Genomic DNA, 15550 nt, shown 5'->3' with positions numbered 1-15550 from the left:
TCAAAAGACTCCAGGCACTTCACTGAGGTCCCTGCTTCACACATCCAAGCTGGCCACACATGATCCAGATTCTAGAGGAGAGAGCCTCACACTTAAATGTACAACGCTTTCAGAAAATAAGGACAGTCGTCATGATACTGGTGGTAACTGTTCTGTTGAAAGCCTTCAGCTTCATCAGTCTGAAAATACCCCTGTATTGGAGAAAAACAAACAGATGGATAGAGTGTCTCAAAAGCCTCCTTCAGGGGAGGACTTGGAAAACCATTTGTCTCCAAAGCCTTTTGCTGGAGGGCAGGAACATTCACAGAATGCTGAGAGAGACTGTGAGCCATCAGTTAAGGGGGAGAACTGCAGTGCAAACACCTGTGAGTCCTTCCTAAGTGATTTGCAAACAGTTAGTGATGACTTGGAAGCCAGAACTCTGCTGAGGGAAGACTATATGGGGCTGAAGGCTCCAAGTCTCAAGAGACGCTCCAGATTTGCCCTGAATACGTCGCCTCCTATGCAGAAGTCTGCTCCTGCCTATTCCTTACGCTGCACTGCAGACAGGAGGCAGCGGGAGGCTGCAGCACGGATGGGAGAGCCTCCCTTTGTAGCCAAATTCTCGACTCCTGAAAGTCATTGCAAACTCCCTTCTGCCAGCCCACCGACGTACGAAGTGGAAATTGAAATGCAAGCTTCGGGCCTGCCCAAGCTTCGCATTAAGAAAATTTGCTCTTGCTCATCGTTGGAAGTTCAAGCTGAAGCAAGTGCCAGCAAACTCAAGGGAGGAGAAAGCCCCTTCGGTGATCTTGCTATGACCTGGTGCAGCAAGCACCCAGGAAAACTAGCAGCTGCCTGTGTTTCTCCGTCCTGCTGCCGTTCTTTCCACAGTACCCCTGGGAAAGGTGCAGGACAGACGTACATATGCCAGTCATACACCCCAACAAGCTGTGCCTCTAATGTCACCTCCCCATTTCCCTTGGAAGCAGGAGTTCTCCAGACACCTTCTCCAAAGCAGAAGGGGAAGACTACTCCTGATGCCATCAATGACTGGCCTCGGAGGAAGAGAGCAGCAGGCAGCACTGCTAACGGGAGCTGTGCTCAGAGCGAGAGGAATGCTGATGAACGGACGTGGGTGTCAACAGGCAGAGAGAGAACGATGAGGGTCTCGGAACACTGCAGCAGCAAAGTAACGAATGCTCTTGGGGAATTTGAACTGGAAGGGATTTGCAGGCTCCAGGATCAGGCATCTCCTAGTGACTCTGAACCGAGGGCTGATGAGGACTCTGCCATGGGAGCTTTTGGCTTGAAATCTCGGAAGCGGGTCTTTACTTACCTATCACCAGAAAAGGAGGAGAGTCATGGTGCCAAGAGATCACGTGCTGATAGGTGCAGCTTGGATCTCACTGGCTGTTCCACAGATGAGGGCAACAGAAGCAAATCAAGGACAGACTCTGTACTACTTGAGAAGCCAGGAGCATGTGCTCTCAAAGCACTGGAACAGCACAGTTGTCTAGGGGATGATGATGTCTTCCTTTTGTCAGGTAATTAAGCGGCATGAAAGACACTCCACTAACGTTCAGATGTGGTTAAAAGTGGAGGTTAGACAAAAACAAGAACCCAGTTGTTTTCTGTGTAATTATCTGAGGGAGAATGAGGTGAAAGGGGAATGGTTTGTAGATGACATGGAAGATACTTATGTGGAGAGGCAGACTGGATATGAGTATTAATGATGGAAGAGATATCAAGAGAAATACGAAAAGAGCAGGAGGCTGGAGGAACTAAAAGGAAAGTTAGAGAACTTGAGAGAGGATTCCAGTGGCATCCAGCTGGTGATTTGTTCAGGTTTGTGTAGATGCCACTGGCTGTTTCTGCCCAGCATCCAGCTCTGAAGCCAGCAGTCTTAAGTTTAAAGCTTGGCTGCTTCAGTGTAGACTAGAGTGTTGGTGGGGTTAATCCTGTGGGTGTTGGTGTTTATTGGTGCTCCAGTTGTCTCTGCCTGTGGTGGTAGGCCCTTTGAAAGTGGCTACCAGAAATGATTCCCTTGCTAGCAGTAATGTTGTATCAGTAGGTGTATAGGTTTAAGCTGCCTCGTTGCTTTTGCTGTGGGTACAGACAAGTCAGCTGACCATGGTGAAACAGCTCTGTAAACCAGGCCTTGTGAATTTCAAATACTTAATCCAGTATTGTTGTAGAAATCACAGGGGCTTTGGCAGGTGTTGTTCTGAAGTCATTGCACTTAGCTTTGGTGTCGTTCCTCTTGCAAGGAAAGATCTGTGTACAGAGGCAGTGTCTTACTCAACATTATAACAGAGGAAAAAGGCCAAACCTTTAAGCAACATTACTCCATATTCAGGACATGAAATAATAGCAGTGTTTAGCCTCAAGATGGTCCTGTAAGAGACATTCTGTACCTACAGACCTTGTGTTTATATTTCTAGATCATCGTGGTTATAATAGTTTTCTTCCAGGACATGTGAAGTGCCTTTCTGCTAAAACCAGCTAAGAAAATTAAATGTGCTAAGAGCTGATTCCAGACTGCCATTTACCTTTCTTGAATGCCAAAACCCCACTGTGCCAGCCTAGAGTTTGCTTCAGATAAACTCAAAATATCACTTGTATTGATGGCAGTTTTGAGGTAGCATAAAGGCTGTGTGTGAGGCTTAGCACATGAGTTGAGTGGTTTTGCTGCAGCATCTCACTGTGCTTCTCCAGGCTCCACACCACCCGTGGAGAGAGGACTTTCTGCCAGCAGCCTTCTAGCCCTGACCCAGTCTCCACTGCTGTCCCCACCGCCAGCTCGGAGAAGGCGTGTCCAAGGTAAGCACAAGTGAGGAAAGGGCTAAGTGAGAAGTGCAGCTTCCAGTTCTTGCTGTCTCCACTTGGTATTTGGCTTCTTGGAATCACCAGTGAACTCTGGTAAACTGTGGCTCTCATGTATTCTTTCTGTTTTTTTAGAAGAGGAGTCTGATGCTGTCCAAATTACTGCCAACCAGGAGCTGTCTCCATTCCACATCATGGTTTCCAGGAGGCGTCCCCTTAGCAGGACTTACTCACGGAAAAAGCTGCTCAGCTGAAGTTTGGAGCCAGAATAGTATGGGAAACTTTGTATTATCCCAGCTGTACAACACACCTTTTAACAAAGACCTGTATTTGGTGCTGGACTGGAGCTGGCTTGTGCTGGTAGGAGACTGGATGCAAGCACATGGCAGTAGAAATAAGGACCACTCTAAAAATTTATGGTTTCTTAAACATCACTTGCAGCATCTCTCCATCCATTCAAAGCCTGGCTTGGTCCTTCTCCTTGTGGAAGCTTAGAGTGAGTTCTGCACTCTAAGAAGGTTCAATTCTCCCAGGTCAAGAGGGAGAATTGTCAGTTCTCTACAGCTTTCTTGTAAAATAAACTGATACGAATCTTCTTTGTGTCCCTTAATCCAAAATCTGTCTTTGGCTTTAGGGATGGGGGCTGCAGGAAGGAGGATGCTGGAGGCGAATGGGTACAGAACAAGCTGCGTGCTCCTGCTGTGTCTTGTCCTGATACTAAATGGATCCCTCTGTTAATTGCATCCAGTTTGCCACAGCTTAGTGGGAAAATAACAAGGGAATTAATTAATTAGCCGAGTGCCAAGAGTACAGAAAAGGGGAAGATAATTTAACTGGGAACATGTTTGTAGATTATGAATGGTTTGGTGTATCCGCTCCTGGCTACTGCTGGATAAGCAGATGCTGATGGAATGACTTCATTGCCCTTTTCTACAAACTTGCAGTAAGCAAGAGAGAATTGGCTGGGGAAGTGTCCTTGAGAAGTAAAACTTGGATGGAATAACTGGAGATGTCAGTTTCAAGACTACTCTTTACCAAACTGAGTCACGGATTAAATAGTGATTTAGTTGCCTGTGCCACATTTGTGTTCTAACCCCATGAAGAGAGCAGGAGCTGTGGTTCAGTGCCTGAGATGTAACCTACAAGGGGCTAAAATAGTGCATAATATTGGAAGGGCTGAATTTTTTCCCTTGGGATAGTGATCTGTTTGTGCATAGCAGGATCTTGGGGAAGTCACCCCACTGTGTCTACTGACTGCACAGGAATTGGAGAGCTATGAAGATGGTGTGAGGTCATCCTAAAACAGGGCATGGGAAACCAGAGGTTTGTTAGGTTGCTTTAAGGCTTTGAGGGGCTAGATGGGATTGAGTGGAGCTTCTTTCCTGGACACACTATTCATTGCAGGAAAGCTGTTCGTTTCCCACTGGGAAGAGGGGTGGAATCCTGTGCTTAACAGGGATTGTTTTGCTTCTGGGAGAGCTGCACCTGCTTCAAGGACATCGAGTGACAAGCATGGAGCTCTAAATCTACTACTTACTTCCAAGTAGGATGGATTTTTTATTTTCCCTAGTGAAGATCTTTGTTTTCAACAGCAGGAAGTAAAGTCTCTGAACTTAATCTTGTGCAGCTCAGCCACAGCCAGAGCCCTCAGTAATATCCCCCCTCACTGTGACACCACTACAGGCAAGGTCAATGATGCAGGAGATCAGAAGGTGGTTCTTAGAACAGATGCTGGCTTTTAATGTGCTGTGTTACCCCTCAAGTAGTGGTTGTGGTAGCTGTTCTCATGATTTCAGGCTGAAGCAGAGGCTTGTTTTTAGGGTCAGGTAGTCAAGCAGCCCTTTGTCCCTGCCCCTTGCCCTTCTTAAAGCAGATCTCTGGCTTTCATTTCTTGCTCTGCCGGAGTTAAACTTACGTCCCCCCCTTCATGAGCTGTCAAGTGTTAAGATGCAGGATTATATTTAGTCTCCCTTAAATCCAGACTGGAAGTTCTCTCCAGAATATTAAAACCCTGCTTAAAAGCAGCTTATAGGCTGCAACAGAAAACCAGAACCACTGAGTTATCATGGATGTTTCAGACAATTCTGCTGCTGGCTGGAGATGCTCTTCCTGTGGCAATTTAATGTAGGAGGCCTACTAGATCTGGTTGGGACTACTTAAAGCAGGTATTTAGACATTAGGGCAACACTGTGACAGTAGCTGACTTCCCATGCAGTGAGATTTAAATACAACTCCTTTCCTACGTAGCTGGAGTACGTGGCCCCTCCGACAAGTGACCATTTCATAAAACTCACTCTGCTTTATTAGAAAAGTTATAGTAGAAATGTAAAAAACTCAAAGTTACTACAAAAATCTATGTACAAATTCTGCAGGACTGCAGAGCATCTCCCTCTGAAGCTGCCAGGGCTGAGCAAACCCTTGAGCTGAGGATTCCAAATTGTAAACAAGTTTTTAGTGTTAAGAGGCCTGGAAGGAAGGTGTCTCCTGCTTCACAGTGTTTAAGCTGCTGAGGGAGCAGAGAAAAAGTCCCATCAGTGCTGCCTGGACTGGCAGCACTGTGGAGAATGTAGGCTGGTGCTCCCATGCCTTACACCCTCAACTCCCTTAGGGTGACAACTCACATCTTTCTCAGGCCTCTGAAATGTAACAGGGTCGTAGTCAGGCTGGCGTGCGGGGTCAGCAACACCCGCTGCTCCCTGCCCGGTGCCAGGTGAGTGTGAAGGCTGTCTCTAGAGCGGGTTTTTCCTCACATCTATCATGGCTGGGTGATAAGGCACTGGGCTCATGTTCAGGCTGGCTCTGCGCAGCTCCCGGCGGGGTTTGGCAGCAGGAGCCAGGCTCCGCGCTGGCTGCAGCTCGTGGGGCTGCCCCGCTCTCAGCGCCTGCTCTGCGTCCCTCTGCCGAAGGTCACCGGGGCTCTCGTTGGGCAGTGAGGAACGCCTCCAGGTCGAGGGCAAAGGGGCATGCACCAGGTCCCTGCTCTCATCCCTGGCCCGAGGGCTCTCTTCAGCGACAGCTGGAGGCATGGGCTGTTCCCTGAGGCTGGATTCCTCACAGGTGCCGAGCTCAGGGGCAGCTCTGTCCCCAGCCCCATGAATGCTTCTCTCCATCCCTGCTGAGAAAAATTGAGGGTACAGTGAGGTGAGTATCAGGATCCCTACTTTCCTCATCAAAGTTGGTGCCTGTATAGCAGTTGCTAAAGGACCTATACGTGGACTGCTCTGGACTGCTCCAAGCTCTCACTGCCAGGCATGGCAACTGAAACTCCGTTTTAACTTGGCAGGAACAGCAAAGCCCTAGCCTGTGTTTCCTCTCACCTTTAGTCTGTCCAGGGTGGGGGTTCATGTTACTCAGTCTCTGGTTCAGCTCCTGGTTTGCCCACATGTAACGGCTCAGCTCCTTTTCCAGCACCTGAATCCTCGCCTCATATTGCAGCTTGCTGCTGGCCAGCCCCTCGTCCATGTGCTCTACAAGAAAAAACAAGGCTATTCCAGCCTGGGCGTCCTGTGAAAGACCAAAGCAGTGGCACTGCTGCCCGTTTGGGCAGCTGGGGGGTTACCACGGCTCTGCTGCAGCAGTAACTGCATGTTCTGCTCGTGCTCCTTCTGCTGCAGGGTGAGCTGGCGATCCATCTCCAGGCGCTGGCGCTCCACAGCTGCCTCCAGCCAGTACACCAGCTGCTGCTGCTCCTCCAGCTGCATCTCCAGCTCTGAGAAGGCAATGTGCTGCCTGTGCTGATCCTCTCGCAGTGTCACCACCTGGGCAGGGCCCAAGAGGAAGGAACACTTCAGCTCCTTCATGCCTGGGAAGATTTCCTGCCCCACTGAGCCTCAGTCAAGTTAGTTTTTTGGTACAGCTTACAGAGGTTAGTACTGCTGGGATGTCAGAGCTGCCTCGTGGAGGGAAGAGCAAGATGTGGCTGCACTGATGTGGCAGAGCCACTGCAGGGATCCATGCATCCTATGACTAGTTAAGCCCCTCTCCCAGCTGGGGGTCATGGTGCTGTAGCTTTGTGGCCTGAGTTTACAGGAAAACTACAGTATGATGCAAGGAGAAAGCTTGAAACTGAGGAAAACAAGAGTTTGGTCAGATCATAGTTTCTGTTAACAAGTGCTTTCAAGCTGTGTTAATTTCATTATGTGTTCTGGCTGGCTAATAATGTAATCACTAAAAGCCAGTAAATGAAATACAGCTCCCACCAGCACAGAAGGCAGTTGTCTCCCACCTTGTCAAAGTACTTGCAGAGCAGAGCTCTTGTCTCAGAGGAGGAGAGGTAGCTGAGCTTGGCCATGAGGTTCATCTCACACTGGGACAGCAGGCTGGCCGAGGCCCGCAGGACTCGCTGCCTGCACGTGATGGACTCATTCTTGTACTCAATGGCTGCATCCAGAGCCTCGATGGCCTCATCCAGCTGGAACAAGATCCGTTCTTCCTGCCAGGGCAGAGCTGCAGTTACTAGGGAGCAAAGGGTTTGCTCTGTCTCACCCTGCTCTAACCTTGTCATCACAATAGTGATGGTGGGAAGCTGGGATATGCACTGTTTGGGATGCGGGGGAGCATCTGCTAATGACCTTGTGCTCAGGTTTTTACTTCTCTCCTACAACCTCCTGCTCCCCAGCCCCAGCAGAGGTACCTCTGGGGACAGCAGGGTGCCCTGACGCAGCTTGTTGTCGAGCTCCAGCCTCTGTTTGAGCAGCTGGTCCTTCTCCTGGCGCAGGCTGTTGATCTCCTGGCGGATCTGCTGCTGGTCGTGGGCACTGCCGTGACGCAGCTGCCCGTTCTTCTCGCTCAGCTCCTTTTCCAGGTGCTCCAGGCGGCTGGACACGCGCACGATGTCATCTGTCAGGGCCTGCAGCAGAGGATGCTCAAGGGGCGCTACTCTGAAGGCAAGTCAGGCCCTCAGCCCCGTTCTACTTCCTCTGTAGGTCAAGTGACCCCCAGGCAGACGTAAGCCAAGGACTACCAAACCAATGAGCTCAGAGGCACAGCACAACCAGTCTTCCATAGAGACAGAGTTCCCACCCACTTTCCAACACCACCTAATCCTGGCCTGCAGCCCTCTGCCAGACCCAGGATGGCACCTACATCTTCCAGCCTCCAGCTCTGCTGAAAATGAAGCACGGGGTTGAGGTGTCACACTCCTGTCCTACCTGGCTGGAGCGCAGCCGTTTGCTCTCCAGGCCATTCTTCTCCTGCAGCAGGGCTTCCTTTTTGGCCACAATAGCTTCCCGCTTCCTCAGCTCATCTTCCAGCTCATCCAGGGCCCGGCGCTGCTCAAGAACTTTATCCATCTCCATGTCCAGCCACTTCTTCTGTTCCTCAATTTTCTGATGGAGGGAGAGGCAAAAGGCATGTGTGTGTGCAGACAGCAGCAGCAATGCCCAGGACTCCTGGACTAAAGGGCAGTGGGGTTGAGATCAGAACAAAAGTCTCAATTTCATCTCTGCTAACCCCTACAGCCCAGACTCCACTGGTTTTATCCTTCCAGCTCCTCCAAGAGGCAAAGCTAAACTAAATTCCCAGCTGTCAAGGAGTTCTTGGAGGGCACATCTCCCACCACCCTTCTGCTAGCAGACAAAATTTCAAAGCTTCTTTACCAATGCCAGGATTTAGGAGAGATCCTGGTTCTGGGGGTAAGACAAGATCTTAAGTCCTCTGCTACTAGATGCAAATGACACTATGGACTGTCCTTCTCAAGGGCAGGATGGGCTCAGGTCCCTGTTTTCAGATCTCCCCCATCAGCCTGCAGTCTGCCAAGCATCCCCTCTGAACAGGAATGCGGAGGCAAGGCTTGCTGTCTGTACCTGCTGCTGCTCCAGGCTGATGACAGAACCATTGCTGCCACTCCGCCGCTTCCTCTGGAAAGCCGCAATTTCCTCTGTTTTGATGCGCAGGATTTTCTGGTGCTGCTCATGCTTCAGTTCCAGTTCCTGCGTGTGAAAAAGCAGCCATGAGCATGGAGGGAGTGGGAGGTGTGAGGGCTGAGGGACAGCTTATGTTCTCCTCTATCTCTTCGGATGCTCTCCGTCTTCACGCTCTCCGAGAAAATCGCAGACCACATCAGAGCCCACCCGCTGTCATCCTCACAACCACCACAGAAGCACAGCTGCTCCTGCCCTCTCCTACCTTGACTCGGTGCTGTCCCTTGTGCACCTCAGTCTCCAGCCGCCGTTTCTGCTCGCTCTCCTCACGCAGCCGCCGCTGCAGCTGCCCCTGCTGCCGCCGCATCAGCTGAATGTTCCTCTCCAGCTCCTGCACGCGCTTCTCGCTCTGTGCCGACAGCGACACCAGCCTCTCCGTCGCCTGCTTCTTCCTGCACAGAACCTGCCAGAGGGTGAAAATCGTCCTTGCCCTCGGCATCTCCCTGGTGCCCTTTGCAGAGACGCCCCCAACTCTGCCCCTGCTCAGCGCCGGGGTGGGGAGAGCCCTTCCCCCTCACCTGTGCCTTGCTCTGCGCGGCCGCCACGCGTGTGCGGTACTCCTGCAGCTTGCGCTTCTCCCCGGGGTCCCATGGCTCTTTGCCCTCCAGCTCCTGGAGCTGCTTCTGGCTGTCGCTGAGCTCTGTCCGCACCTGCTCTGCTTCCTGCTCCAGCTCACTGATCTTCTGGCTGTACTGCCTGTTCAGAGCCTGGGCGTCCTTGCCTGCAACACAGTCCCCTCTCTCACAGCCAGGATCCTGACCCTTTCTCCCCCTCCCCAAGTATTTCTGGCTACAGACACTGAATGTTCCCTTTCCTTCAGCCACTCCAGAGAAGCAAGAAACCAGTGGGAAGGGTTTCTGTCAGCTGGAGGGATGGGCAGACAAGGCCCTGCTGCTTACAGGGGAAGAGACTGAGCACAAGCAACACAGGAAGAGAAGACGGGGATGGAAGCAGAGATCAAGCACCAAGAGTAGGAGCAGGTTTCATGGGAAGTGGGTGTGTATCCCACCAGTAGCTCTGCACCTGTCTTAATGAGCTCTGTGATCAGCTCCTCTTTCATGCGGATGTTGATCGCCAGCTCTCGGATCTTCTGCTGTGCTTGCACCAGCCTCCACTCAGAGTCCTTCCCTGGCAGGCGCTCCCAGGAACCAAGCAGTGACTCCCGCTTCCCACAGACTTCTGGAACACAGATTCTCAGGTAAGGAAAGTCGTATCTTAGCAGCTGGGTGACAGAAGGATGATCTGTTATTGGATCTGTAGCCAGAGCCTGGCACAGCATTGCCCAGAGTCACCTGAAGCTTCCACCAAAACACACACCCTTGCCAGACCCTAGGAGTTCAAGTTTCTCCCTAATAAAAGCAGCTGGACTGTCAACTGCTCCATTTTTGTCCTCTGGGCTCAGGTGGGACATCAACATTACCCCGTGAAGCACCGCCAGCCCAAGAAGATTGTCCAACAACCTGTGGTTGCTACTTGCCTTTTGACAGCTCCAGCTGCTCCTCCTGAATTGAGTGGGCATTGCCTCCACTTGGCTCCTCACTCAACTTGAAAATCTCTTTCTTGCTCAAATTTTGGATCCCATTTCTAGAAGGAGAAGCAAATAAATCAGTTTGGTCTGGGCAGTGCTAAAGCTGTTCCCAGTAAGGACCCTTATGATCGACAGGCTTCAGGAGGAGATGGAAACAATAGCTGTGGTCAGAAGAGACGGTAATTAGCTCCCCAGGGAGCAGTGAGGTGTCTGGGCAGCATCACTGATCCCTCAGGCAGCATTTGCCCCTACATCAGACATGAGGGCAGAACTGCAGCAGTGGGACAGCCAGCTCACTGCCCAGGGCACTGCACAGGGCTGGGACAGCCCCAACTCACCGGCGCTGGGACAGGGACCGTTTCCGTTCCCATTCCTCCAGCTCCTCTCCCGAGGACAGTTCTGATGGCTTCTCCAAGTCCTGGCTGAGCTCCCTCCGCAGCACCACATCTCTGACCTCAGGATCACCAGTCAGGCACTGGGTGTGGTTTGGCTGCCAGCCTGCCGGCTCCTCCTTCTGCAAGGAGGAGCTGCTGCTGAGCTTCTGGGGCACAGAATTGGAAAGAGGAAACAAGCTGTGTGAGAGCCAGTGCTAGAAAAAGCGGCTCCCAGCTGAGCATCGCTGCTAGACATAAAGAAAGGCAACAAAATGGAGCTGAGTGTATTTTCAGGAGAACTGGTGTGTTGCCAGACCCAGCTGCCTGTGCTTCTGCTGCTCAGACACTGAACAAATCTGGGACTCACCCACAACGTCAAAATAAAAGCCTCAGTTTTGAAGCTGGGCTGTTTTTGCCAAAGCTGTAAAACTCTGGATTTGAACACTGAGCACAGTCCTCTGGACTACGCTTCTAACAAGGGTCACGCTCAACATAAGGGAAAAAGCAATTCCTACAGTGGGGAGCAGACAGCTGAAGAGGCAGCAGTTCTTCGATGGCACAGCCTCATGCCCTCACCTTCTTGCAAAGAGCTCTTCCCGTCTGCTCAGGAAGCAGCCCCGAGGGAACCCCACCAAGGCCATGGGATGGGGCAGCATCCAGTGGGGCCGTGTGAGGTCTCTGGCTGGCAGTCACCAGGTGAAGATTTTCCAGCAGTCCTGGCACACACAGGTTTGGCATTGCCATCTCCAAGCGCACATGCAGCTCCGAGATCTTATCCTGCTGCTCCTGCAGTTTGTCACTCTAGGAAACAATGAGCAAAATATGGTTACACACATGTTGATCTGAGACCTACTGCAGAGGAACCTGAAAGCTGGGCTGAGTGCCCCTGGGCCAGGAGAGGAGTGGGGCAGGTCCTACAGAGAGAGCAGAGCCCAGAAATACCTGCAGCTTATACTGTTCCATAGCATCCTCCAGGGCAGCCAGGAAATCACGGTTCTCCTCCTCCAGGCGTTCCACTTGCCTCTGCAGCTTGGCCACTTGCTCGTCTTTGATGGACTCACACTTCTTCTCGGTGCTCACCTGCTCCCCAAAATAAAAGAGAGGCAGCATCAGCATCCACCTTGGCCCTTCCCATGCTGAACTCTGTAAGGACACAACAGCTCTGCAGACTCAGATTTTTCCTGTAAAATATATCTCAGCTGCAGCTGAATCCAATTTCTCCCTCCCTGCTGGGATGACCATGTCTTTCTGCCTCCCTAGGGCCTCCTGGACAGGTTGCTTCTCCTCCCATCCCTCTCCTGACCCTTCCATCATGCCACGCTGGGGCTGCTGTGGCCATGAGACAAACCCAACCTCAGAGCTGTAACACCCCCATCACCTGGGCTTTTGCCAGCTTTGAGCCTTGTGCCTCAGCGCCCTGATCTTCCATGGAGGTGCTCTCAATGCCGCTATCCAGCCCGGCTGAGGTCAGCTCGCTCCTCTCACTCTCCACCGCGCACAGCCACTCCTTAAGGCGCAGCACCTGCTCCACGGTGAGGTTGCTGTCCTCCTGGAGCTCCATGAGCAGCCGGTACGCGGCGTCAGTGCAGGTGCGGTAATGGGCGCACTCGGCCAGCAGCCGGGCCGTGGCGTCCGGCGCGCAGCGCTTGGTGCCGGCCGAGCGGTGGATGATGCGGGTCTCGGAGCGCTGCCGCTGCTCCAGCGCCTTCTGCAGGTTCTTTATCTGCAGGTGGAGCTCCTCGATGTGCTCCGTCTCCTTGCGGCAGTTCACCACCGCCTTGTTCTGGATGTTCTGAGCCCGGTTGGCGTAATTCAGAGTGTTGAGGCTCTCGTCGAAGTCAGAGGATGATGGGCTGACACAGGCTATCATCACGGTCTGGGCGTTCCCCCCCAGAGAGTCTTTCAGGATCCTAAGGGAGAGCACAGGGATTAAAATCGCGGAAATACAAAGTAACACAGGAAACAGAACGTTTTCAACCCTTTTCAGAGGTTAAACTGAAGGAAAATGATGGCCTTGCTCTGTAGGTGGTTTGGCACTAGTGAGGTGAGTGGAATCATTAAGCAGAGGATTAACAGTTTGCACCACGGCAAATTTCCATCCACGTAACTCCTCAGGTTGGGAGCTCCCTGACTCTGTGATTGCTGCTAGGTATGTGCTGCCAGGGCTCCTGCTGGAGACTGCAAAGGCCACCTGCTCGAGCAAAGAGCTAACTGTGGACCATGAACTGAGCCTACTGTAAGTAGTTTTTATTCCTTGCCCGGCAGGAAGGCCAGGATAACCCACAGCAACACCTCATCTCAGCTTCAGCAGCACGACTCATGCAAGCCTCATCTTCTCCAGCACTGCAGTGAGCTAGGCCTGCCATTTCTATCCTGGCCTCATTGCTCCTCGAGATTCCCTACACGAAAACCCGCAGAGAGGGCAGACCTGTTAACTGAGCCCGTGAGACGTGGGAAGTCCTGGTCCCAGTGGTACCTGGTAATTTTGGAGTCTCTGTATGGGATGTGGGTGGTCTTTCTCCGAGGATCTCCCAAGGCACTGATGACGTTGCCCAAGGCCAGGAGGCCGCAGTTGATCTGGATGCTCTCCTTCAGCCTCTCCCCTGTGTTTCCTGTCTTCACAATTCGCTCTGAGCCCGCCAGATCCACAAAATGAAACTTGGACACCAGGACCTGTCCGGCGGCGGGGACAGCGGGGGGGCGGTGGTGCAGGGGCAGCCGGCCAGCCCCACGCCGCTGCTCCATGGTCACTGTGAAGATGGTGTGCGAGCGGCTCGACTGCCTGTTGATGTGGGTGGCTCCCGTGTGCTTGGCTGTGTTCCCCATCTCCAGCAGGCTCAGCACCTCGTCCAGCCCTTCCACTTCTGACTCCTTCACACCGCAGAGCACTGCAAAGCAAAGGCAGCTGCGGCTGGGAGGGATGGGCTGCCCGAGGATGCAGCTCCTCTGCACAGCCTGCTGCTGTCACCCTGCCTGTAGTGGGCCTTGCCCAGACCGGCTTTCAGGACTAAATATAGCAAACTGCTGCAGGAGACAAAGGGATGGAGGAAGAAGACCTGGCTCTGCCTTCACGGATAGATAACCCAACTCTGGCCTACAACGTGGGGAGAAAAGGAGCCCGCGCACAGCCACACATACCAATGTTCCCCTTGTCATCCTCCCGGATCTGGATGTCTTTGCTGGCTGTATCCACCTGCAGCAAGTCCCGAAACTCCTCCTTGTACACTTCCAGGTAGGACACTCGGACTGTGTAGTCGATCAGGTCATTCTCATCGATGAGCCTGAAGGTCTCGGCCATGGCTCGTGGGATGATGCCCTGCTCATCCTCATTGATGGAAGCTGGCAAAGAGAGGCACACGCTCACGGAGAGCAGGGAATGTCCAGGGAGCCCACGCTGGCTGGGGACAGAGCTGTGGTCAGAAGCCTGCCTGCAGCACACGTCAGCTGGAAAGGAGCAGCCTCACAACTCTCCCACTGCTCAGCCCTCGCAGCCTGGGTTAAACATCCCACAAGACCTCTGGGCAAATCCTATCCCACTGCTGTGCTGGATTCCAGCAAAGCTTCCTGTTTCCAGTCCTTCCTCAAGAAGGAAAAAGCACCTAGCATTTTAGTGAGTATCAAACACCATGTCTGCAGCTACAGTGTGCTGTGCTTTGAAGCCAAAATGGCTCTACAGCTTTTTCCAGCTCCAAGAAGAGTTTTTTTTGATGCTTGCAGCTTGCTTGTATCTGACCACAGCACTCTGCTGCCTGAACTTTAAATGTTTTTCCTTTTGTCTCCAACAGCCATGTAAAATGGCAATTCCCAAATTTGGTGCAATGATAGCCTAAAATGGGAGACTGAAAACAGAGGTAGATTAAAAGTATGAAACAATTTAGTGTTTACAAATGATGCAATTAAGTAAAGATGACTGAAATATTTACAGTACATCCTCTGTAAGAAACCACAATGCCGTTAAATCAGAATGAAGAAGTTTCCTCTTTCTCCATTTCCTTCATATAAAGAAACTTACAGGATTAACACTTGCAAACCTCCCTCTCCTTCAGGTTTATTTCAGGACCTAAGACTATCACCACCACCTCCAGAGCTGGTGGAGGACCAGGTCCTGTCACTTGTCCTGCAGTGAAAGAGGAGAAACCTGCACACCCTGATCTCAAATGTGTCCATGGGGGTTGGCTGCAGCAACAAAGGTAGGGGGGAAGGAAAAGCTGCCAGGGGTACGGGGGGGGGGTTGGCTTGAGCTGGAGGGGCTGGCAGGGTGTGTTTGGGAGTGATACTGGAAGTGATGGAGATGATGATGCAGTTGGGCTCGGGTAGAGAGAGCAAAGGTGCTGAAATGGGTGTGGACAGCAGCACTGGTGAGGCTGGTGGGCTGGGAGAGATGGCTGGGATAATGGTGGTGTGGGTGGCTTGGCTGGGGATGGAAGGAGATGGCGATGGAAGGAGGTGGCGATGCGAGGCTGGTGGAGATGCTGGAGGGATAGGGATGCCGGCGGAGCAGGGATGCTGGCGGGACAGGGATTCTGGAAGGACAGGGATGCCGGCGGAGCAGGGATGCTGGCGGAGCAGGGATGCCGGCGGGACAGGGATGCTGGCAGAGCAGGGATGCTGGCAGAGCAGGGATGCCGGCGGAGCAGGGATGCCGGCGGAGCAGGGATGTTGGCGGGACAGGGACGCCGGCGGAGCAGGGATGCCGGCGGAGCAGGGATGTTGGTGGGACAGGGATGCCGGCGGAGCAGGGATGCCGGCGGAGCAGGGACGCCGGCGGAGCAGGGACGCCGGCGGAGCAGGGACGCCGGCGGGGCAGGGATGCCGGCGGGGCAGGGATGCCGGCGGAGCAGGGATGTTGGCGGAGCAGGGATGCCGGCGGGGCAGGGATGCCGGCGGAGCAGGGATGTTGGCGGAGCAGGGATGCCGGCGGG

At 52.8% G+C, this 15550-nt stretch overlaps 2 protein-coding genes and 1 long non-coding RNA gene across 8 annotated transcripts in view; 2 read left to right on the top strand and 1 right to left on the bottom strand.

The window, feature by feature from the left end:
* The window catches only part of LOC121669927, a 28029-nt gene extending 19679 nt beyond the window's left edge, over nucleotides 1–8350 (top strand). Inside the window, exons 3-4 of one of the 3 annotated variants that reach the window (XR_006017950.1) lie at nucleotides 4164–4173; nucleotides 8337–8350. This is a non-coding gene — a long non-coding RNA (uncharacterized LOC121669927). Of the gene's footprint in view, nucleotides 1–3295; nucleotides 3306–4163; nucleotides 4174–8336 lie in introns of all 3 variants that reach the window. The other 2 variants (XR_006017946.1, XR_006017952.1) reach the window with 2 other exon arrangements.
* Nucleotides 7–3401, top strand: TICRR (TOPBP1 interacting checkpoint and replication regulator). Its single transcript, XM_042039549.1, has 3 exons — nucleotides 7–1526; nucleotides 2698–2802; nucleotides 2941–3401. Exons 1-3 carry the CDS (start codon nucleotides 215–217, stop codon nucleotides 3057–3059), a joined length of 1536 nt encoding a protein of 511 aa, XP_041895483.1. The 5' UTR covers nucleotides 7–214; the 3' UTR covers nucleotides 3060–3401.
* The window catches only part of KIF7 (kinesin family member 7), a 10954-nt gene continuing 488 nt past the window's right edge, over nucleotides 5085–15550 (bottom strand). Inside the window, exons 2-18 of one of the 4 annotated variants that reach the window (XM_042039543.1) lie at nucleotides 13767–13967; nucleotides 13105–13516; nucleotides 12007–12538; nucleotides 11571–11708; nucleotides 11205–11429; nucleotides 10593–10795; nucleotides 10204–10310; nucleotides 9750–9905; nucleotides 9245–9447; nucleotides 8932–9129; nucleotides 8610–8735; nucleotides 7956–8132; nucleotides 7439–7654; nucleotides 7031–7237; nucleotides 6365–6563; nucleotides 6123–6272; nucleotides 5085–5920 (exon numbers count right to left, since the gene is read on the bottom strand). In XM_042039543.1, the coding sequence (XP_041895477.1) occupies nucleotides 5535–5920; nucleotides 6123–6272; nucleotides 6365–6563; nucleotides 7031–7237; nucleotides 7439–7654; nucleotides 7956–8132; nucleotides 8610–8735; nucleotides 8932–9129; nucleotides 9245–9447; nucleotides 9750–9905; nucleotides 10204–10310; nucleotides 10593–10795; nucleotides 11205–11429; nucleotides 11571–11708; nucleotides 12007–12538; nucleotides 13105–13516; nucleotides 13767–13967 (3836 nt within the window). In that variant the 3' untranslated portion in view covers nucleotides 5085–5534. Of the gene's footprint in view, nucleotides 5921–6122; nucleotides 6273–6364; nucleotides 6564–6666; nucleotides 7238–7438; nucleotides 7655–7955; nucleotides 8133–8609; nucleotides 8736–8931; nucleotides 9130–9244; nucleotides 9448–9749; nucleotides 9906–10203; nucleotides 10311–10592; nucleotides 10796–11204; nucleotides 11430–11570; nucleotides 11709–12006; nucleotides 12539–13104; nucleotides 13517–13766; nucleotides 13968–15550 lie in introns of those variants that run through there. The other 3 variants (XM_042039544.1, XR_006017944.1, XR_006017943.1) reach the window with 3 other exon arrangements.

The sequence above is a fragment of the Corvus kubaryi genome, unplaced genomic scaffold (genome assembly GCF_017639235.1).
Source record: "Corvus kubaryi isolate FWS band 111438036 unplaced genomic scaffold, C.kubaryi_AGA036_p1.0 37394, whole genome shotgun sequence".
NCBI lineage: Eukaryota > Metazoa > Chordata > Aves > Passeriformes > Corvidae > Corvus > Corvus kubaryi.
The sequence above is the reverse complement of the archived record's forward strand: the minus strand, read 5'-3'. Positions and strand labels throughout refer to the sequence as shown.